A 24,236-nucleotide genomic window follows, 5' to 3' on the forward strand; every position below is an offset into this window, starting at 1 on the left:
CAAAACTGGTTCCAGATTTAGGCAAAAATTCATATTCACACTCTGCCACATTTTCGTCGTAAATTCACTTACACGAATGTGTATGCACTCAGCAGAGCGATTTAAACCTTTGCATAACGCAACAAGTAATGATGATAGTCAGAGAATGGCATCAAAATATAACCGAAGAAAAGGGGCAAACGCCCATCACTAAGTTGACTCTTTAATAGGCCTACCATATTTTCATCGCCAAAAAAGAGGACCATTTCGCCAGCAAGTACAATGCAAATAAAGTTTTACGTTTAAAGAATTTATCACATGTTTTTGGATAATTATACGCATATGCGCAAGTAATGTATTCGGCTTCAGAATCATTACGTCCTTTTCTGAAACAAGGATAGGCCTACTTCTGCCGCAGTTCATCAGAAAACACAGTGTTGCTCTTTGGCATTGTTGCTTAGCTTTATTTAGATTTTATGTTTGTCTAAATTAAAACAATGATAAGAAAAATGATTAGACCTCGTGCTGTCGCTGAAAAGTCATTTGACTTGACTTAGGCCTCATGCCGAAAAGTCACATAAACATATAATTCTGTTGAAAATTTAAGCAAGAAAACGCAAAATGCAAAAAAGGAGGACATTTGGGCATTTTTCAGTGTCCTCGGAGGACAATTCATTTTTCTTTAGAAAAGAGAACAAATCCTCCTAAAAGAGGATATATGGTAGCCCTACTCTTTAAGAGCTTCTTCACATAACCTATCATTGAAAATGTTAAACATTCGTCTGCTGATACAGATACAGCAAGGCGACCTTAACCGTTGAAAACGCTCTCCAGTGTATATAAGTCCTAAAATATACATTTTTATCAGCAGCAGCCTAGACTAAATTTGGTTGTTTCGGCTTAATGAGGGTGAGATCTGAAATATTTTATTCACTTATCTTGCAATGGTTTTACATCTTTTCCTTTTCTTTAAATGCAGGGAATAATCTTTTAGTTTATTTAGATCTTTACAGTACTGTGATGATTTTAGCGCCACCGCGCGTTGATTTTGTCCAACCTTTGGGCTAACCGCGTTAAGTATTTCTTAATTAGACATTGTGTTTATTACTGTGCGCTTGGTATGCACTTTTTGCTTATTTATGTCTGCTTGGAAAGCAACCTCGTCATTTGTTCGGAGTTGGGACCCTCAAGCGCCACAGCGCTTCATCTCATTTTCACTTAACTAACACTGCGTGCCAGCTGTAGGTCTTTTGTGGTTGGAGCCTGAGTCATGGTTTTCTTTTCCACTGCAACAAAGCAGATGCAAACTTATCAAAAGTTACTCCCCAAACTTGGATACTTGTTCCTAAAATTTTCAGCTAACTTTACAGACAAGCGACTTTCTGACTCCTGTTTTTCATAAAGTCATGCCAACGTCTTCAGTTTCGCGTTTCCCCGCTTTAAACGGACAATCATGAAGTTGTAAACTGCCTCCTCGACATTAGCCCATCTTACAAGTCAAGTTATAAATAAAATCAATTTAATCGGACGTCTTGAATAAATTAAAACGCTTTACGCATACAGCGTATTCCGATCCTAGTCACACTAGCGCATACAGCATGGGAGGATCCTAGTCACAACCTTGAAAATAACCAACGGTTAGTTCAAGCGAGCAGTTTGAAATGGTCCGCTTGATTAATGATTAAATTTATAGAAGCAAGAAACGATTCTTGCTTTGAGTACAGGGATGGCTCAAAATACAGGATGACAACGAATAAATTACGAAAATGAATAAACAATGGACGGAAAAATGGATGAAGGGTTAACAATGGATAACAAAGGATGAAACAACACACTGAAATACGCAACTAAATCACAAACGCTATATACGCGATAGATTGCACACAACTCGGCATAGTGTAGTGTTATGTTGCCAAGTTTAAAACTTAAAAACTAACAATTCATACCGTGCAGTAAATGTCTAAATGGTGAATGTACCAATTAACAAAGTATATACATAAAAGTATTAAAATCAGACATTTTGTCACATACCGGTATTTAGTTGACAAAGTCATTTAGCGAGGCAAACCTGGTGATCAAATTTCGGTATGACTGTAACCTGCCTTGCAGAAGTCGAGATTAAAGTTGGTCAACTTTGATTAACTTAATTCTTTCAAATAAATTGTAGCACACACAACGCGATTGCAAGTGGGTATGGCTATGGCTATGTTCTTTCATTTGTGATTTCTTGTACAACGAATTGGAGATAACCTCCGTGACGTGTATGACTTATCCTTTTTAGCCTTAAACCCTAAACCAAGGGGTGTCCAACCCGTGGCCCGCGCGGTATTTTTCGATATGACTTATAGGCTATTACCAACTACTTGGCCTACGTAATTTATAGCGAACTTACATTCCGAGAAATTGGCATTTATTATTTGTTTACTAATTTCTGACAGCCATGTGAAAAACTCGCTTCGCATTGCTACATCGTCCATCTCACCGAATATTGCCAAACTTGTTTGAGAAAAACAGTGCCAAACTTTACAGTGAAATGTCGACGTGCAGTAACAACTTTGTTGAATTTACTATATCTTGGTATGTTTATTGTTCTTATAATTGCAAAAGAGGATAATTCATATTTCTAAGATTAGAATTTTGGTGTGAGGGTTTTAATTAGAAATTATTAGCAGTAAACATTCAAGTGGCCCGCGCAATCATTCGTAAATCGCATGTGGCCCTTTCGCCAAAAAGGTTGGACACTTCTGCCCTAAACCGTACACATAAAATATAAGAATAAGTGAAGCCATATAACAACAGAGCTCAAAAGAAATTCTCTTTGTTATAACACGAACTCGTAGACCATGTAATCTTAAAGTTTAAAACAGATGCTCTTGTTTTCAAATTTCATCTTTCTTTCTGACCACATTGTCTTGAATTTGTTTTCAAAAAACCCGCCCAAGTGTTGGCAGGTTTCACTTATTCCTGGCACCACCATTTCATCGGGCATTCCAATTTTCTGTCGAAGTATTCCAGTTATAAAAACGTCGTCTGTATTTATGCGCTTTGAAGTCAACGACGCTTCCCACAATTGTCTGATGACGCGAACGCTGGTTGTATAGAATCCACCGAGGCAAAACTTGGGCCAGTTTGGCTCACTATAATCTTGTACAGAAATAAAATTTTTGTCTTGTTTGTCCCGTATAGGATGGGATGATTCTTTTGTTTCGTAAGTGCAAATGATTGGAAATTCTGGCCAATTTTCATCAGAAATTTTTGCAATGTTTTCATCAACGGCCTCCTTTAGTTTTACGAGATCAATCATCATATCATCATCACCGCTGGAGTAGAAATATTGACGGGGAAGCTTGTCTGAAGTCCACTGCATCCCCGATAACGTCTTCAAACCGACATCTCTGAAATCGTGAAAATAGCTTTTGATAAATAAAAAGAATTATATTTAAAAATCGGTAAACTCAACACTTGACATTCCGTTGCCACCTAACAAACACCGCCCTTTAGCATAAGGGTTGCCATACGTCAGGATTTTCTTGGACATGTCAGGGACTTTATTGTTCAAATCTGCGTCAGGGATAAATATTAAAAAGTGCTTAAAAGTCCGGGTTTTTGAACATTGTATTTCATGAAAGTTAACTGGCAAGTATTTCACCATAAGAGTTTGTTTAGTGACAAAGATTAAATTTTGTTATTGTTTTGCTGTTGAAAATGGCAAAGCGAAAATGTAAGTTTACTGACGAGATGCAGGCAAGCTATGAAGAGACCCTGTTGATTTATGAGGGTATCTTAACTTAATTTACCTGATGAATTATTGTACACTATTGTTGTGTGTGTTTAGAATACTTTAACCTTTTGCCGGCCGAAAGGTTTTAATATTACATTAGAAATAGCTTACAAGAAAAGGTTTCTATTATAGGTGTTGTACACTTTCTCAATATTACGAATAACCAAGAACAAAAGTAATACTACTGCTTACAAGATGGCTATTGTTTATTAAAAAGAAAGTAGTTGGACTAAGCAAATGTGGCAATTCTGTGCTTTTTCCCCTCTGTGACATTTATGCTGTCTTGCAGAAAAAATAAGCGTTTGGATTGGTAGGATGTACGAACATACTGTAAAAAGTGGTGTAGCGCCTGTTTATTGTCGCAAAAGTTGGTCATTGAGACAGACAGGAATTTGGCTTTTTCTGATATGGTAGCCCTAGTTTAGCATCGACCCACTCAGAATCTACAGAATAACAGATTTTCTCAACCAGGCTTGATAACTTGCCTTTTAGGGGGCGCGAAACTTGAGAAAAAAAATGGCCTAAGTACAGTAGTTGAATCTTAAAGTGTTGTCAGTCGAATGGTGCACATCAGTCAACTGGAGCATAGTTAAGTCTCAGCTTAAGTTAAAACGTTTTGTCTTTTTGGAGACAATTGGGGTGCGACAACGCATGAAAGGATTTTTTGGGAAGCGAGGAAAAAATGGTTGGAATCCTTAACCTAAAGCATAGAAGTATATGTGAATAAACAAAAAGCGCTTATTCAAGCACGTATTTCTCGTACAGATATGCATCTGAAGCGTCGACTTGCAATATGTCTCCATATCTACTATGTTCCTCGTCCAATAGAGCTTGGGTTCTCGCATCTGTTTGACCAGTTACAAAAATAGTTTGAAAGGTGACACCATCGAGATAGCCAATAGAACCCCAGGTTTTACGAATCCATTCGCGACGTCTCCCGTAGGATGCAGCCGACTTGATGAAAATAATCATGCTCCAAGATATGTTTTTTCCTTCAAAAATAAACCAAGTTCAGTTTAAGTATGGTTAACAAAAAAGTTTGATTGAATTTTAGAACATTGCAATGTTTCAAACAACATATTTATATCTTTGCAAATTTGCAAAAGGTTTTTTATTTTTTTATTTAGGCTACATCAGCATACCTAATAAACAGCTGTTAATTTCTCTGTTGGAAAAAAATGTTGGCTCCTGCAGAAATTCGTAAGATTTCGATGAAATTGAAGTTGTTTCAGAAGAGAAACTAATTGGAGCATCGGTTGTGTTCGAATATGAGATGTCTTTTGCTTGCAACGTCATTTCTCTCTGCGTTGCTGGCGTATTAATGGCAGCGTTTTTCTGGCGCGCTTTGCTACTTTGGCTAGAGTTAAAAATCCACGGATTATCTTCAAACGTAGCAGAAGAAACAAACATGTTTTCTCTGATTCTTTTTGTTGACATAGTGATAAGTTAATTATGACTAGTGGATACACAGTTTGAGTAAATGAAATTCACCGCTTTTTAATTTTTTATTATTTGCTATCGAGAAGTTTTGCAATACTCACTGGTGGCGGTTAGTTCGTCTGACTTGCATGGTAATCACCAGAAAACTCCAAACCACAAGCCCCAACACAATCGCAAAAAACTTTAGTTTTTTGTTGCGACCAACAAAAAATGTCATTGCTTTTAAAACAACCCTGGTAAGGGCAATCCATAGACAAATTGAAAAATATTATTTCGTTTATAGTAACTGCGCTTAAAATCAAGTAGACCTATGCGGTTTGGTGACACTTAATCACGCGACAATTAATCACGCGACGCTTAATCACCGACACATAATCACTAGGACATTTAATCACGCGACATTTAATCACGCGACACATAATCACTAGGACATTTAATCACGCGACACATAATCACTAGGACATTTAATCACGCGACATTTAATCACACATTTACAATATTTTTTTACATTTACAATTTACAGCAATGTTATGCATGGGAAATGTAAGCAACTGCACGAAGATAGACTAAAATCTCGCTTGACAGATAACGGTCAACTGTGTTTTGCACGCGCAGTTTCAGTGCCTTGTACCGCATTGGAATAGAAGGTTGAGTACCAGCAATTCCTTGCAGAAACGTTGCACGTTGCATTTGAATGTCTTTTTCAATTCCCCGTATGAAAGTCCACATTGTCGGGTGGTGGCATTGAAAAAGTACTTGCAGACCAAAATGCCAACCTTCGACTGCATTTGTGGTTCTTGCAATGATAGTAGACGGTAGACTAGTATCTCGTACTTAGTACGAGATTGTCTGTAGACTAGACTAGTCGTTATAGATACAAAGAGATGTGGCGGTCGTGATAGTAAATTGTAATAATTCATTCATTGGCATTGTTCCAGAGTTCCAAAACCGACGCTCTGACACAGTTTCAAGTAGCATTGTATTTTACGGTGTAACGTTTTGATGGTACTTTGGTCAAGAGCTTCGGTGACAATACAGTAGAATAATGTTAGATATTACATAGGTTATACTTTCGGACATTATAACAATTAGACTTTATGAAGCTGGTGTTGATTTAAAGAAACATTATAGAGAAAGCCGGCGCAACGGAGTCAAACAATTGTCGAGTTCTAAAAGAAAGACCAAAGAAGCCTTTGGCAGTCGCATCCAAGTGATTATGTGTCGCGTGATTAAATGTCGCGTGATTACGTATCCAAGTCGCGTGATTAAATGTCCTAGTGATTATGTGTCGCGTGATTAAATGTCCTAGTGATTATGTGTCGCGTGATTAAATGTCCTAGTGATTATGTGTCGGTGATTAAATGTCGCGTGATTAAGTGTCGCGTGATTAAATGTCGGTACACCACCTATGCATCAAACGTAACATTGTTCCCTGCTATGGACTGAAACAAAAACTTTTATATTCGCTTGTGTGTGGGAGGAACTGTGCGACACTGTCGGAAGACCAGGCCATGTTTTTCCGAAAATTGTTGACTTCCAGAATTAGAAAACCTGATTTTCGTTGCACATTGTTAAGGTCAGAGTCGTAACCAAGTCATCAAACTCGAGTTGAATAAGGCAAGTCGAGTGTCTTGCAAAAACAGACTCGAGTCAAGTAGAGCCATTTGGCAAATAAGACTCGAGTTTGGTCAAGTTAAACGATATAGGAAGCCAAGTCATACTGAAAGCAAAAATACCGTTTCTTTCGAAAAGTAACGTTTGAAAATTTAAGTTTTCTTAATTTTGCTGCCCAATACCCGTTCGTATGAATTGTAGACAAACAAAATTTTATTTTAACTTTAACTTATTTGTTTGGACAAAAAATAAATAAAATCGTTCTACTTTAATGCTGAAACCTATAAATCAACATGAAGCGACTCGAGTCAAGTCGAGTCGTTTATATATTTTTTTAGAAAGAGCCTCGAATTAAATCCAGACTTTGCAATAAGTGACTCGAGTCAGTCACGGAAAATGAGTGGAAACTAAAGCCCTTAAATATTATTAAGTATACTTCTATGGAGTATGATGGGTAGCAGCTTTTATTAACAAGTGACAACTGCATCTAGAAGAACACGTTTTCTCGCTTAAATCTGTTGGACTGCAAACTTCATGCCGCTCCTTATGCTTATGGTTGTGTGTATGGTCTAATCTGGCCGGTTCTGTTTTCAAAAAAGGCCGCTCTACTATATACAGACCTGATCTCATCTTTGCTAGGAATTTTTTGACCTATCTCTGACACAAAAATGCTGACCTTACACTATTCATTATTTTTGGACTGCTGTGCAAATGGCGCCTGTGTTTCAAAATAACTTGCGTGTTGGGCACATCAAACATCACACTGGCTTCAACGAATGTAAAACAAAAAACAATTATTAATCAAGCGAAATAAAACTTCCTTTGTAACTGTGTTACGACTTAAATGACTGTTACCTGCCCCACTATTGTGGGGTTACCTGGTGCGCTTTGTTCTCATTTACTCGTCGTCTCTCATTACACAGATGTATTTCATGTATTTACCTAAAGAAAGTAACATTTCACGAAAAGTAGGCAACCCAGTTGTTAAAGGTAAGAGTTTGTAGGAGAGATCGGACACCGGTACGTGAAAAACATAATTTCACTTGTTTAAAGTTAGATTTGAGTTAGATTTAGATTGGAAGGTATAAATTTAGGTTACTACAGTATGTCTGCAACCACAGAAGTGAAAGCGTCTGATAAATTTTATCACAACGACTTCATGGATGTATATTGCTTACTTGCGTTTCGCATTGCCCTCACCATCAGTCGTGTATTTATTTTGGGTTTTGCTATTTGGCCTTGAAAGTTAGATTTCTATAATTGTCTTGCTTCAATGTGCAATGCATGGATGAACTGTTGTTTATAATCTTCTTCTTGTGAAAAACGATTCAAAATAAAACCACAATAAAGTGACTTCTTTGATAACATATGAATGGTAAATCTTAAAGATTGAAACGGGAATTTTTATTTTCGATTTTCTTTATTTGTTCTGACCAAAATATCTTGAATTTATTTTCATTTAATCCGCCCCCAGAGTGTTGACAGGTTTCACTTATTCCTGGCACCACCATTTCCTCGGGCATTCCGATTTTCTGTCGAAGTATTCCAGTTACGAAAACGTCATACCCTTGTAATAATTATACTTTCTGGAGCGACTGTGCCTTACTTCTTTGTAGGTTTTTCACTTTCTGCTCAATCTTCTGTATATTAGTTGGTATCAACTGGTATCGGCAACAAAATTTTACGCTATTGCTCATGCCGCTGAGTGATCTTGGTAGAGCTACATTTAATTTCTACATCAACCCAACGTCAGTATATAGATCAGTGATTCCCAACCGCGGCTCCAAGCTAGCCTTCTTGCGGCTCTCATTAACCCCTGAAAATCCCACAAAAATATAAAAAATCTATTTATAATAATTAGGGCGATTATTTTTTGACTTTTCAAAACAAGTCAAAAATTGGTCAAAATTTGTGTGATTTGTGTTATTTTCCTTGTTAGTGTTGCTATTCGTTGGTACATGTTTTCATACTTTAAAATTTTCGTTATAATTACTTGAGTGTTTTCATGCGGCTCCATAGATACTCTGAAGTTTGAAATTCGGCTCCGACACCAAACAAGGTTGGAAACCACTGATATAGGTTCATATATAACAAAACCATTCCTAAACCGTGAAAGTATATAAAACGCTACCACTCACAAGCAATGAAAGTAATTTTACGGAACTATTTGTTGGAAGCCGAAAGCGGAAGACTCAAAGCTTCCGCCTAATCCATTTGTTACTCCATACTTTCGAAACATGCCGATATTGCGATTGTCTACTGTACAGTACTTTTCTTCAACCTTCCTCAGTAATAAACACACCAGCGACTATGGGTATCTTGGACTGGGTTAACACAAAAATGAAAGAACGCTTTCTCGTTAAATTTGCGACTTAACGAGTTCAGTTGAATTTTACCTTAACCGGTTCGCCCGTTTAGACATTGGGCTAAAAGTTGAATAAAATAAGTAACATTGTGTGCACTCATGAAACATATCTGCATGACCCAAGATTAAACATGAAATGTCGTTAGTTCAAGTTGGCTTGTGGCTATGGCCAAATCACCCAATGGGTGTCCAGGGCATTTTGTTAGGAAAATTGTCAGATTTACAATATATAGAACGAAGTAGGACTTACTGAGCTTTTGCATTTTGCCAAGACAATCTCAACACACAACTTGAAATAAAATTTCCTATACACACTTTCGAAGTGGTTTGTTTTCAAAAAAGAAGGAAATGGTTTGGTGCATGGATTTTGGGGTACAGCATAGATACATATTTAGACAATCAAATTAGCTTACGTGGTTGAAAAACAAAAATTGCATTCTTCAATAAACTGTTAACGGAAGTGAAATTTGTATGAACGGAAAACGGTCGTTGATGCTAACGTTTTGCAAAGATTTGCCTTGACTCCCTTTCTAGAAAATACCTTAAATGTTATGACCCGACTCGAGTCAATAATTGAAAAGACTCTTGCCTCGAGTCGGTGCTTTTTGAATAGATTACATGAAGGTAAACGATTTTTTTTTGTCCAAACCATCAAAGTGTAACGTGAAATAAAGTTCATATGTTTAGGAACAATGATGAAGCCGCCAAATAAAGAAAATATTTTAAGTTTTCAAACGGTTTTTTTTGACGAAAGCGGTATTTTTCGCTTTCTGTGTGAAAATTGACTTCAGATATCAATTGGCTTAAGCTGACATGCCCCTTCTTCCAAAAGTCTCCATCTGTCCAGAGTATTAAAAGGGTAACTTGACTTGTCATTCAAGTTAGATTCTTTGGTTAACATTCTTTAAACCAGTCACTCTCTGAAAGTCCAAATCTTTTGTTTAAACATATTTGCTATTTGAATGCTTAAATGAAAAGCCGTACAGGGGACGTGCAAATATTTGTTCTTGCCAAGAACTTCTCGGCAAAGATTATATCAAAGCAATAACAATATACGCAATCGCTTATCACAAGTTTAAAACGCAACAACAATTAAACAATGGGTTGAAATCAATAAGTAGGTTACACTCTGCAGCCAGGCAAGTGACCAAAGTCTGTAAATGTTGTTACATCAACAATAAAAATGCGTAGGCTACTCCAAAGCAAAGACTTTACCGGTTTGACGCAATTAAACAATTTCACTAAATAATAGAAAAACGAATATATTGATAGCAGGCGAATGGTGTTCTTAATGGTTGAAACAGGTATTTTTATTTTCGATTTTCTTCATTTGTTCTGACCAAAATGTACTGAATCTATTTTCCTTTAATCCGCCCAAGTGTTGGCAGGTTTCACTTATTCCTGGCACCACCATTTCATCGGGCATTCCAATTTTCTGTCGAAGTATTCCAGTTATGAAAACGTCGTCTGTATTTATGCGCTTTGAATTCAACGACGCTTCCCACAATTGTCTGATGACGCGAACGCTGGTTGTGTAGAATCCACCAAGGCAAAACTTGGGCCAGTAAGGCCAACGGAAATATTCTTCTGAGACGAAATTTTTGTGTTGTTTGCTCCGTATAGGATGCGCTGATTCTTTTGTTTGGTAAGTGCAAATGATTGGAAATTCTGGCCACTTTTCCTCAGAAATTTTTGCAATGTTTTTATCAACGGCCTCCTTTACTTTTACAAGATCAATCATCATATCATCATCACCGCTGGAGTAGAAATATTGATGAGGAAGCTTAGCTGAGGTCCACTGCATACCCGACATCGTCTTCAAACCAACATCTCTGAAATCGTTAAAGTATTGTTTATCAAATAGAAGTCCATGATTTAGAAGTATACCAGGTGGAATATGTGAATGAAAAATAACACATATTTCTCTCACAGGTATGCGTCTGAAGCGTCGACTTGCAATATGTCTCCGTATCTGCTATATTCTTCGTCCAATAGAGCTTGAGTAGTTGCCTTTGCTTGACCAATCACAAAAACAGTTTGAAAAGTGGCGCCATCGAGATAGCCAATAGAACCCCAGGTTTTACGAATCCATTCGCGACGTCTCCCGTAGGATGCAGCCGACTTGATGAAAATAATCATGTTCCAGGATATGTTTTTTCCTGCGAAAATATACCAAGGTCAGATTCAACGTCGTTTGATTTAAATAAGTGTAATTCGGAGTGTTGAAACTGCTTTTTAATTGCAGTATACCTGTTTTTGAAAGTTTTAGTCATATTAACGTACCAAGTAAACAGCTGCTTTTGCCGTTATTGGAATAAAAATTTGGTTCTTTTAAGAACTTGGTCGATTTTGCGGAACTAGAAATTGTGCTATAAAGCGATTTATCGGAAGCGTCGATTTTGTTCGAGGATGAGACGTTTCTTGATTGCAACGTCATTTCCTTCTGCGTCGCTGAGATGTTAATGGCTTCGGGATTATTTGACCTTTTACTACTTTGGCTGCAAATCAAAAGCCATGGCTTATTGTTAAACGCAGCATGTGTAAGAAATATTTTTTACTTTTGCACAAGATATTGAGTTAAGAGAAGTCGATTCATTCGATTGAAACTTAGGTTTCTGTCTTTTGTTTTCAAAGTCGAAAATGTTTTCGACATATACTTACTGTTGAAGCTTTACATAGCTGGCTTGCATGGTAAGCAGTAACAGAACCCAAATGACAAGCCCAAACAGAACTGCAAAATACTTAAAATTTTTGTTGTGACCGTCAAGAAATAGCATTTCTTTTCAAATTACAAGCTGAAGATATAGTAGTAAGATATATAGACAAAGCAAAAAAAAAATTATTCGTGATATATTATGAATCAGAGTTGTAACTCTTTTCAGAGCTGTTCGGTTCGGGTTGGGACTTAAGTGTGAAACAAAACTGGTTCCAGATTTAGGCAAAAATTCATATTCACACTCTGCCCATTTTCGTCGTAAATTCACTTACACGAATGTGTATGCACTCAGCAGAGCGCTTTAAACCTTTGCATAACGCAACAAGTAATGATGATAGTCAGAGAATGGCATCAAAATATAACCGAAAAAAAGTGGCAAACGTCCGTCACTTATAGTTGACTCTTTGAACGTGTCTGCACATAACCTATAATTCAAATTTCAAATCCATCTGTTGGTATGAAAACAGAAAGGCGGCCATCTTGCATCTTGCAATGGCTTTACCTATTTTCCCTTTTTTTTAAATGCAGGGAGTAATCTTTTAGTTTATTTAAATCTATACAGTACTGTGACGGTTGTAACACCACCGCACGGTGACTTTGTCCAACCTTTGGGCTTCCCGCTTTAAATATTTCTTAATTAGACATTGTGTTAATTACTGTGCGCTTGGTATGCACTTTTTGCTTATTTATGTCTGCTTGGAAAGCAACCTCGTCATTTGTTCGGAGTTGGGACCCTCAAGCGCCACAGCACCTCATCTCATTTTCACTTAACTAACACTGCGTGCCAGCTGTAGGTCTTTTGTGGTTGGAGCCTGAGTCATGGTTTTCTTTTCAACTGCAACAAAGCAAATGAAAACTTATCAAAAATTACTCCCCAAACCTGGATGCTTGTTCGTAAAATCTTCAGCTAACTTTACAGACAAGCAGCTTACTGACTCCTGTTTTTCATAACGTCACGCCAACTTCTTCAGTTTCGAGTTTCCCCGCTTTAAACGGACAATCATAAAGTTGTAAACTGCCTCGTCGACGTTAGCTCACCTTACAAATCAAGTTGTAAATAAAATCAATTTAACCGGACATCTTGAATAAATTAAAACGCTTCACGCATACAGCGTATTCCGATCCTAGTCACAACAGCGTTTTTAGCATGGGACGACCCTTGTCACAACCTTGAAAATTACCAACGGCTAGTTCAAGCCCACCGTGTGGAATGGTTTGCTTGATTAATGATTAAATTTTAACAAACGAGACTCGATTCTTGCTTTGGGTACAGGGATGTCTCGAATTAAACAAACAGCAGCCATTTTATGACACGCAAGCAACGCCAAACAACGGATGAAATCACACTAAAGTACGCGACTAACATACAAACACCATAAACGCAATAGATTACACACAACTCGGTTCATAATAGCAATTCAGGAATGCAGCTGACTTCTTAAATGTACGTGTTTAAAAAGTGCAAAACTAACAATTCATATCATGCATTAAATGTCTAAATGGTGAATGTACCAATTAATAAACTATTTAAATAAAGTATTAAAATCAGTCGTTTTGTCACATATTTAGTTGACAAAGTCATTTAACGAGGCATGTTGCATTTAAAGTGATCAAATTTCGGTATGACTGTAACCTGCCATGCAGAAGTCGAGATAGAAGTTGGTCAACTTCAATTAACTTAATTCTTTCAAATAAATTGTAGCACACACAACGCAAGTGCAAGTGGGTATGGCTATGGCTACGTTCTTTCATTTGTGATTTCTTGTACAACGAATTGGAGATAACCTCCGTGACGTGGTATGACTTATCATTTTTAGCCTAAAACCGTAAAGGCCTAAACCGTACACATAAAATATAAGAATAAGTGAAGCCATATAACAACAGAGCTCAAAAGAAATTCTCTCTGTTATAACACGACCTCGTAGACCATGTAATCTTAAAGTTTAAAACAGATGCTCTTGTTTTCAAATTTCTTCTTTCTTTCTGACCACATTGTCTTGAATCTGTTTTCAATAAACCCGCCCAAGTGTTGGCAGGTTTCACTTATTCCTGGCACCACCAAGTTATCGGGCATTCCAATTTTCTGTCGAAGTATTCCAGTTATGAAAACGTCGTCTGTATTTATGCGCTTTGAAGTCAACGACGCTTCCCACAATTGTCTGATGACGCGAACGCTGGTTGTGTAGAATCCACCGAGGCAAAACTTGGGCCAGTTTGGCTCACTATAATCTTGTACAGAAATAAAATTTTTGTGTCGTTTATCCCGTATAGGATGGGATGATTCTCTTGTTTCGTAAGTGCAAATGATTGGAAATTCTGGCCACTTTTCCTCAGAAGTTTTTGCAATGTTCTTATCAACGGCCTCCTTTAGTTTTACGAGATCAATCATCATATCATCGTCACCGCTGGAGTAGAAATATTGACGGGGAAGCTTGTCTGAGGTCCACCGCATCCCCGATAACGTCTTCAAACCAACATCTCTGAAATCGTTAAAGCATTGTTTATCAAATAGAAATCCATGATTTAGAAGATGCCAGGTAGAATAATTGTAAGTGAAAAATAACACATCTTTCACTCACAGGTACGCGTCCGAAACGTCGACTTGCAATATATCTCCGTATCTGTCATATTCCTCGTCCAATAAAGCTTGAGTACTTTCCTGTGCTTGACCAATCACAAAAACAATTTGGAAAGTGGCGCCATCGAGATAGCCTATAGAACCCCAGGTTTTACGAATCCATTCGCGACGTATCCCGTAAGATGCAGCCGACTTGATGAAAATAATCATGCTCCAGGATATGTTTTTTCCTGCGAAAATATACCAAGGACAGTTTCAACGTCGTTTGATTTAAATAAGTGTAATTCAGAATGTTGAAACTGCTTTTTAATTGAAGTATACTTGTCTTTGAAAGATTTATTCATATTAACGTACCAAGTAAACAGCTGCTTTTGTCGTTATTGGAATAAATATTTGGTTCTTTTAAAAACTTGTTCGACTTTGCGGAACTTGAAATTGTGCTATAAAGCGATTTATCGGAAGCGTAGGTTTTGTTCGAGGTTGTGACGTTTCTTGATTGCAACGTCATTTCCTTCTGCGTCGCTGTGTTGTTAACGGCTTCGAGATTATTTGACCTTTTACAACTTTGGCTGCAAATCAAAAACCATGGCTTATTGTTAAACGCAGCATGTGTAAGAAATATTTTTTACTTTTACACAAGATATTGAGTTAAGACAAGTCGATTCATTCGATTGAAACTTAGGTTTCTGTCTTTTGTTCTGAAAGTCGAAAATGTTTCCGATATATACTTACTGTTGAAGCTTTACATAGCTGGCTTGCATTGTAAACAGTAACAGAGCCCAAGTCACAAGCCCCAACACAACAGCAAAATACTTTTTGTTGTGACCGACAAGAAATAGCATTTCTTTTCAAATTACAAACTGAAGATATAGGAGTAAGATATATGGATAAAGCAAAAAGACAATTATTCATGATATATTATGAATCAGAGTTGTCACTCTTTTCAGGGTTTCTATTTCTTTCATGTGTATGCGCTCAGCAGGGTGCTTCAAACCTCTATCACAGCGCGATTTAAAACATGTTGACAGTCATGGCACAGCAGATGGCTTTAATTCATTCAGCAAATTTAACTTTCGGACCTAAATCCTGCTTGAAATAACTTTTCGGATACGGGTGGGGTTCGGGTTAACAACAAAAGACCAGTTTACAACTCTGCTGTGGATGAGAAACGTATCCTTGCCTAGTATTGACTGAAACATAAACCTACAAAGTACAAACCTTACACATTCTCCTGTACAATGAAAAACTATGCCAGGTAGTGAAAACTCCAAGGTGCTTTGCTTTTCTTGAAAAATGTGAATTCATGCAACTTCAAAAGCTATTTCTGTCACTTATATTTTAGATATAAAAAGAGTCTGTATAGAAACAGACATAAGGATCGATCAAATCACCATCAAATCAGGAGGATTTTGTTCTTTCTCGTTCTCACAAAAATTCCATTTTATGCAAAAATCTAGCTCTAATCTAAGGACTCTAACTGTTCAACTTTTGCCCAGAAAACATAAACGTTGAGTTTACAGGATTCCTATACCCTGAAGTAACCTACTGTGCAAGTGGCATTTCCCTTAGCAAATAGTTCTCGAGTCGCGCATAAACTAACACGTTTACTGTACTTGATCATGTGTAAAACGTTGTGTCGAGCTTTAATCAAGCGAAACAGGTTTGTTTAGCAAGAACAAAAAATTTTTAGATGAACGGTTTAAGGGTGTACCTTTACACCATACGACCTTGCGGGCAAACGTTTTCACTTTTTTGCAGATTCACGACCAAAATACAGACTTGATTTGCTGGCGAAGTTTTCCAAGTTACACAGTTTTGCGCTTTGTTAGGAAAGGTCTTGTTGATCGACTTTTCCCAGTCAAAAACTAACCTTTACGGTTCACTAAGTCGTGCGTAAAGCGTATTTCGTTTGCATGAACAGAGCCATACATTGCGGTCATTTACGGGTATGGGTCTGCAGGTAGGATTGACGCATGGCCAGGCGGCCAAACGTTTTAACGTACGTTCAAGGCTATGTACGACTAGCGAGTGTATGCAATAGCCTATAAGTATCGAAACATGAAATTGGTCTCAAAGCAATAACAGTTTATGCTATCACCTATCACAAGTTCAAAGCACAATACAAAAAAGTGTTGGAACAATAAGTAGGTTACAAACTGCAGCCAGTCAAGTGACCAAAGTCTGCAAATGTTGTTACATCAACAATAAAAATGTGTAGGCCACTCTAGAGCTAAACGCAAAGACTTTGCCGGTTTGAAGCAATCAAACAATTTCACTAAATAATAGAAAAATATGACTTGCAATATGTCTCCATATCTGTTATATTCCTCGTCCAATAGAGCTTGAGTCCTTGCATCCGCTTGACTAATCACAGCATGCATAAACGCAGCATGTAAAAGAAATATTTTTTACTTTTGCACAAGATATTGAGTTAAGACAAGTCGATTCATTCGATTGAAACTTAGGTTTCTGCCTTTTGTTTTGAAAGTTGAAAATGTTTCTGATATATACTTGCTGTTGAAGCTTTACACAGCTGGCTTGCATTGTAAGCAGTAACAGAACCCAAGGCACAAACCCCAACAAAACAGCAAAATACTTAAATTTTTTGTTGTGACCGTCAAGAAATAGCATTTCTTTTCAAATTACAAGCTGAAGATATAGGAGTAAGATATATGGATAAAGCAAAAAGACAATTATTCATGATATATTATGAATTAGAGTTGTAACTCTTTTCAGAGCTGTTCGGTTCGGGTTCGGGCATAAGTGTGAAACAAAACTGGTTCCAGATATGGGCTCAACTTCATATTCACACTCTGCCACATTTTCGTCATAAATTCACTTACACGAATGTGTATGCACTCAGCAGAGCGCTTAAAACTTCTCGTATAGCGCAACAAGAAATGATGATAGTCAAAGAATGGCATCAAAGTAGAACCGAAAAAAAGGGTCCATCACTAAGTTTACGCTTTAAGAGTTTCCTAACATAACCTATTATTGAAATTGTTAAACATTCGTCTGCTGATACGAAAACAGCAAGTTGACCTTAACCGGTGAAAGCGCTCTCCAGCGTATATAAGTCCTAAAATATACATTTTTATCATCATTAGCCAAGACTAAATTTGGTTGTTTCGGCTTAATGAGGGTGAGATCTGAAATATTTTATTCACTTATATTGCAATGGCTTTACATCTTTTCCTTTTGTGCAGAGAAATCCAGAGATTAGTCTTATTTTTTTTACACCCATACGCATAAGCTATAGTCAGGGTTGCCATCGGTCTGCACTCAAAAATAAGATCGAACAAGAAACAAAAGAAGAATACTACCTTAAACAGTGCACAACAGAAGAAGGCAATCAATGTTCCAAAAATGAATAAACGACATACTATTTGTATGTTCTCAATTTTTGTATCTCTTTGGTACAATATGTTATACTGAAGGTGTCAAAATGCCAAAATACGAACCTCTGCCCTAAAAATAAGACGAAATCAAGAACGTAAGTGAAAATAAGGACATTTCTTAGAAGAAAAAACAAAATATTTTCTAAGACACAGACCTTCAAAAAAAGGAAAATATTAGAAATAAGGACGGTATGGCAACCCTGGCTATTGTGCTATGCAGTACTATGGCGGTTGTAGCGCCACCGCACGGTGACTTTGTCCAACCTTTGGGCTAACCGCGTGAAATATTTCGTAATTAGACATTGTGTTATTTACTGTGTGCTTGGTATGGGCTATTTGCTTATTTATGTCTATTTGGAAAGCAATCTTGTCATTTGTTCGGAGTTGGGACCCTCAAGCGCCACAGCACTTCATCTCATTTTCACTTAACTAACACTGCGTGCCAGATGTAGGCCTTTTGTGGTTGGAGCCTGAGTCATGTTTTTTATTTTCAACTGCAACAAAGCAGAGGAAAACTTATCAAAAATTAAACCCAAAACTGGATGCTTGTTCGTAAACTTTTCAGCTAACTTTACAGACAATTAAGCAGCTTACCGACTCCTGTTTTTCATAACGTCACGCCAAATTCTTCTGTATCGAGTTTCCCCGCTTTAAACGGACAATCATAAATTTTTCAACTGCCTCCTCGACATTAGCTCACCTTAAAAGTCAAGTTATAAATGAAATCAATTTAACCGGACATCTTAACCGGACACAACAGCGTATACAGCATGGGATGGTGCTAGTCACAATCTTAAAAATAACCAACGGTTAGTTCTAGCGCGCATTGTGAAATGGCTCGCTTGATTAAACTTCAACAAACGAGAAATGATTCTTGCTTTGGGTATAGCGATGGCTCGAATTAAATAAAAACAACAGCCATTTTATGACACGCAAGCAACGCCAAACAACGGATGAAACCACACTAAAGTACGCGACTAAAATACAAACAACATAAACGCAATAGATTACACACAACTCGGTTCATAATAGCAATTCAGGAATGCAGCTGACTTCTTAAATGAACGTGTTTAAAAAGTGCAAAACTAACAGTTCATATCATGCATTAAATGTCTAAATGGTGAATGTACCAATTAATAAAATATATACATAAAAGTATTAAAATCAGACACTTTGTCACATATTTAGTTGACAAAGTCATTTAGCGAGGCAAACCTGGTGATCAAATTTCGGTATGACTGTAACCTGCCATGCCGAAGTCGAGAGAGGATTTGGTCAACTTTGATTAACTTAATTCTTTCAAATAAATTATAGCACACACAACGCAAGTGTAACTGTGTATATTAGCCGGTCTTAAACCACTAGTTTTCAAAATCATGGAGGTATAATTTCACGGCGGGCATTTCTTTTCTATAGTTCTGACTAAAGGTGTTTATTTTTACATATTTCAATAAACTCGAAATAAATCTTAACGATAATGTTTGCGATCCCTTATTGTACTAAAGAAATTGATTACCATTTCATTCCACATTGTTTAAAATCTCAGGTATTGGTCTGTATAGAAATGTTGAGCTAAGTCGTACAAAGAACTTACATAGGCCTCCACCGTATGTGTCACGTTCGCTGACAATGACAAAGCGTCAAACACTTGGTCAACAGAAAATTTCCAGAACGCCCCGTGGGCTAAATCGCCTATTCAGTGTGTATGCACCAGCCTACAATTTCCAGAACGCCCCGTGGGCTAAGCGATATCGCAACATGAAAAGTTCCTAAAACACTTTTACATTTTTTCAACTTTATTATTCAGATATTTATAGAATATTTTTGACTTGAAATAGGCTTCTCTGATGACGGAAGCTCGAAACATTTTAGTTTTGTAAAAGCACTACAAAAAATTCTTGCACTGCTGCAATTGCAATAACAGTTTCGTTTATTTTCGGCAAACACAGTAACGATAAGGGTGAACATTACGAGGGAGCATGCGTGGTAAGGTTGAACAGTTTTCTAACTTCCACTCACGCTGTATTCCATGAAATATTTCGAAAGCATGTGTGGGGCTTTCACTTTGTGATGAAACGGAAAACACACACACGTTTTATTATTTTTATGTATCCTGTGCCTCGCTGCAAACATTACCGTGACGAACCATGTTCCTGTATTGATATCTGAGGTTTAGAAAATACCGGGAAAACATTGAATTTAACAAACATTAGATAAGTCACGTGTGATTAGCCACAGAACAACTTCCCAAGTTAAAAAAAGTCAACAACGAGTCAACTATACGTTAGTTTCAATTTTACGTGAAAGAATGCAATTGCTACAGACGGGGTTTAGTTGTTTTCCATTCCGTCCATTTCCGTCTTGTTCCTGGTTGTTGTCGATTCCCTGCGGTAGACATTCATTGATGTTGTGTATAGTGGTCGGAGACGGGGTTGGATCAAGGCTTTCGCTTGCATCCCGGACATCGAAAGAGTTTTTGCGTTGACGCGGGCTTGAGTGAATGGAACTCCCTGCAGACCGCTTCCATCTTACCAATGAAGATATCTTAGGACACGTGCTTACGTGCTCGTATTGCTCGCCGTCGTCATGGACGACTTCGCGGCGATAGAAATAGTTAAAGTTGGACACGATAACAGGTACAGGCAGGGCGATAAATAATACCCCGACAATGGCACACAGTGACCCAACCACTTTTCCCGCCAGTGTTGTTGGCTTCATGTCACCGTAGCCAACCTGCAATCGCGGCAAACATGTCAACTCAACTTCATAACAATTTTCAAGGGTAGGCCCTAAATGACGGGGTACCCATTCAAGATAATATATCTTTAGGTCTATAATTGCCAACAAGCTTATGACTGATTATTACAATTAATATAATCGCTGAGCAACATTTTGTTCAGATGAAACCTTACCGTTGTCATGGTAACGACAGCCCACCAAAATGCCTCCGGGATCGACGGGAACTCGTCGCTTTGCCCATCCTCCGCGAAGTAGACGGCGGAGGAAAAGAGCACGACTCCGATAAAGAGGAAAAATATCAGAAGACCGAGTTCGCGCATCGAGGCCTTGAGCGTTTGGCCGAGAATTTGCAAACCTTTCGAGTGACGGGATAGTTTGAAAATCCGAAAGACTCGCACCAAACGTATGACCCGCAGGATGGCGAGTGACGTCCCTGTTCCCTCCTTCTCTCTTGATGGTGGCTCTTTTTGTCCGAGGCTTATAAAGTAAGGTAGGATAGCGATAATGTCTATGATGTTCATGATATTTTTCCAGAATTTGAACTTGTTCGGGCTGCAAAGGAAACGCAACGTCACCTCAAAACTGAACCAGCAGATACAAGCCGTTTCAATGAACCAGAACGGGTCGGTTGGTCTGCCTTGTGTGACATCAGTGGCGTTAGCCGATGCGTTGGACGATGTAGGAGGTTTAGGATTTTTAATCGAATCGACTGTTTCGAGGCAGAAACATATGATTGAAAGAAGAATTACAGACACAGAAACAATGGCCATGACACGAGCAGCGGGAGAGCTCTCTGGATATCTGCATTTGTAAAGTTAAATTGAAAACCAGTAGAAACAAATTTCTACTCTATGCAAATGTTATTTTAAAACGTTGTTTAAAGCTAATCCAAAAATTTTAACGGTTGATAATTTCTCATGAGCAAACGTTAAACGTTGTTCCAAACGTTAAATAAGAAACTGTTTCATTTAGATTTTACCAAGCAAAATTTTAAAACTTTCGTCTCCAACTCAACTCACTCAAAAAGTAGCCAGATACTTCGCTGCGGCTCCGACGTAGGAAGCGGTTTTTGTTTCACCTTGATAAATCCCTCCTCGTTTTTGAATTTCTCTATGGCTTCGTCTCCCAATTGATAAAATTTAATCTCTTGCAAAAAAACATCAACTGGAATATCGGCAGGACGTCGAAGGTCTCCACCGCTCTAAGGTAAACCAGAAAAAAAGAAGGTTAATTGCACGGGGAGGTCTCAAATTTTATGCTTCTGCAAGAACAGCAGCTAAGGTTTAAAATTTTTGTTCTCTTAAAATATTTAGCAAAAAATCCTGGTCACTGAAGTACCATGTAGTATGACAAGCACTTATGTAGGCTTAAGTTGACTTTGGTACTGAAATTATATGTTACTGCAACTACATTTCTGGCAACCGCTTAATAGAATACAGTTATTAACTCGCTACCAACCACAGTTGCTTCATTTCTTACAAACCATTACATTAAGTATAAGTTATGACAATTTTAAAAGAAGCACTTTATACATAGGAACACCGAAGAAGAGTAAATATGAATAGCGACGTACTTGATAATAACCAAGAATAGCGCCAAAGGCAAGTCGATGTCTATTGAAAAAGTATTCATTTCTTCTAACGTTGTAATGGCGAGTGCGCAGGGTCTTGTTTCCAAGCAGGGTTTCAGGAAATGATTGCAAAGTCTCTTCCTCTGTTTCGAAGATCAATCCTGCCACGTTGATGGTGACTCGATCGTCGAAATCTATGAGAAAAAAATCTCTACTTGGACTAAATCAATCTGGCTCGCAAGTGTATGGATGCCTTTATTTTTTACTTGAATATACATTTTCTTATATTGTGAAAACAAGCACAGATATTGGCAGAAATCGCTACGAAATTCTGGGCGGGTATAGAGTTGTTGGATACGGTTAAAATTAAGATATCAATAAAGTCGTTGTCATAATTATTACTTGCTGCAGCCACGCTACTTCTTATTCCAGTCAAGGAGTTCCTGTTGTTTGAATAGAAGACGTTCTCGCTCCCCAACCTCGGAATAAGATTAATATCATCTTCATCTTCGAGAGGCAGGCGAGTCTCTCCTGCATAAGTCGTTCTGTAATGACATTAACTCACTTTAGCGAGAAAGGGAAAGCAAAGAAAAGGTTTCTCTCTTTTCGAAAAAGCCGCTCTCAGATCGGGTTGCGAGCCCCTTTGCATTATTTACAACTCCAGGGGAAATTAATTAAGCTTGCCAAAGAAAGTAAGAGCAACTTTAGCACTTTATAACTTGCGATGCTGTGTGCAAACCTAACACGTTTTGAATTATTCATGCAGATGCAATAACGTAGCCCACTAAAACATCTCTTCTATGGCCCTACCCAAGCTCGATTGACTATACATGAGCTTCGTCAATGCGAGCTGGAAGTTGTGACAAGTTTTAGCAGAACTTTACGCTCCTTTTTACAACCTTTCCTTTCATCCTTTCATCTTTTCGTTTTTGTCTCTAGGAAACTTGTGATTGTTCGCAGTATGTTATTTTTAAGCGTTAGTTATATATTAGTCAAAGACGTTCAAAACCCACATCATTTGCTCCCTTACAAAGGCTGGTAATATTTCTTATGGCGATGGCTTCCGGTTTTCTAGTATTTTGCAGACGAAGACCTACTGCACGTTTAAGACCGTCGCCCCACTTGTAACGTGCAAAATATCTACGTGTGCTGATGATGATCTCTTTGTATGAGCGCATGATTGCTCACCTTCTTTCTTTGTCATTCACGTCTCCTTCCATACTTTTTGATGACGATCTTTATCCTTTTTGCTGTCAACTTCTAAGCTCATTCTCCGTCGAAGCTGCAATTTGCGGGCATTTCTTTTATACCCAGCTGGTGAAGTTAGAACAACTTGAAAATTTGAATCTAAAGCCGATGCCGACTTCTTTTTTAAAACAAACTCACTTTCAATAATAAATAAGTTTTCTACGGTCTTTGCTCTACAGTATTCTTCCTGCGTATAAACCGCAGTTATAACTTAGCCGCACTGTAGTGCTCATAGCTTTCACGGTTAATTGAAATTATTCCTCCCACGTTTGGATAATTTCTGTGCAGAAATGTAAGAATCGAGTTTTATTTATCTACGTTGGCTACCGGCAACTTTTGCCAATAGTCCAAATTTTGGTTGATAAGCGAAAGCCTACCTACTACTTCCACCAGGTCATCTAGAGTTTAAAACAAAGCTGACAACTGGAAAGTTAAAATTTTTAGGGCTCGTCTAACGCAAAGGATAGTTGTGAACACATTTAAAAGTTTTTTTGTTAATAGCGGATAACGTCGTTTTTCGCTGACTGCATATAGCAGTTAATTTTGCGTCTTCCAATACCCTCTAACTTTGCTAACGAATGCTTCCCCCTCTAAGCTCCATCTACTACACGCGATCGATTTACTGAGTTTTTTTGGGCCATCGAGCGTCGTCTTTTTACCTGGCGTGCGTCATCCCAAAGATGCCGTGGACGTCACCTTGGCGTTACGAGGTTGTATATGTTTAGCTACGGCGACGCAAAACATTACGCACTGGCGTTTCTTTGCCTGTTTTAAGATTCTTAAATTTCACTTAAACTGAAGTGAGTGA

At 37.8% G+C, this 24,236-nt stretch overlaps 4 protein-coding genes across 5 annotated transcripts; all 4 read right to left on the reverse strand.

The window, feature by feature from the left end:
- Positions 1-2,830: 2,830 nt before the first annotated feature.
- LOC143462154 (beta-1,3-galactosyltransferase brn-like) lies at positions 2,831-5,953 on the reverse strand. Its single transcript, XM_076960199.1, has 4 exons — positions 5,302-5,953; positions 4,903-5,117; positions 4,524-4,752; positions 2,831-3,374 (listed from the first exon to the last, which is right to left on the reverse strand). The coding sequence occupies exons 1-4, from the start codon at positions 5,415-5,417 to the stop codon at positions 2,831-2,833; spliced, it is 1,104 nt and encodes a 367-aa protein (XP_076816314.1). The 5' UTR covers positions 5,418-5,953.
- A 4,514-nt stretch (positions 5,954-10,467) lies between these two features.
- On the reverse strand, positions 10,468-11,869 carry LOC143462157 (beta-1,3-galactosyltransferase brn-like). Its single transcript, XM_076960200.1, has 4 exons — positions 11,841-11,869; positions 11,463-11,677; positions 11,110-11,338; positions 10,468-11,011 (listed from the first exon to the last, which is right to left on the reverse strand). Exons 1-4 carry the CDS (start codon positions 11,867-11,869, stop codon positions 10,468-10,470), a joined length of 1,017 nt encoding a protein of 338 aa, XP_076816315.1.
- A 1,386-nt stretch (positions 11,870-13,255) lies between these two features.
- Positions 13,256-15,234, reverse strand: LOC143462158 (beta-1,3-galactosyltransferase brn-like). The gene is made up of 4 exons (XM_076960201.1): positions 15,206-15,234; positions 14,828-15,042; positions 14,475-14,703; positions 13,256-14,375 (listed from the first exon to the last, which is right to left on the reverse strand). Exons 1-4 carry the CDS (start codon positions 15,232-15,234, stop codon positions 13,832-13,834), a joined length of 1,017 nt encoding a protein of 338 aa, XP_076816316.1. The 3' UTR covers positions 13,256-13,831.
- A 4,539-nt stretch (positions 15,235-19,773) lies between these two features.
- Positions 19,774-23,609, reverse strand: LOC143462227 (potassium voltage-gated channel subfamily A member 1-like). Of its 2 annotated transcripts, none has more exons than XM_076960297.1 (6): positions 23,369-23,609; positions 22,583-22,725; positions 22,184-22,374; positions 21,630-21,811; positions 20,784-21,411; positions 19,774-20,604 (listed from the first exon to the last, which is right to left on the reverse strand). In XM_076960297.1, the coding sequence occupies exons 1-6, from the start codon at positions 23,398-23,400 to the stop codon at positions 20,149-20,151; spliced, it is 1,632 nt and encodes a 543-aa protein (XP_076816412.1). In that variant the 5' UTR covers positions 23,401-23,609; the 3' UTR covers positions 19,774-20,148. The 2 variants fall into 2 exon arrangements, with proteins under 2 accessions (XP_076816412.1, XP_076816413.1); XM_076960298.1 differs by lacking the exon at positions 23,369-23,609 and adding an exon at positions 23,194-23,291.
- Between the last annotated feature and the right edge of the window lie 627 nt (positions 23,610-24,236).

The sequence above is a fragment of the Clavelina lepadiformis genome, chromosome 6 (genome assembly GCF_947623445.1).
Source record: "Clavelina lepadiformis chromosome 6, kaClaLepa1.1, whole genome shotgun sequence".
Lineage (NCBI taxonomy): Eukaryota > Metazoa > Chordata > Ascidiacea > Aplousobranchia > Clavelinidae > Clavelina > Clavelina lepadiformis.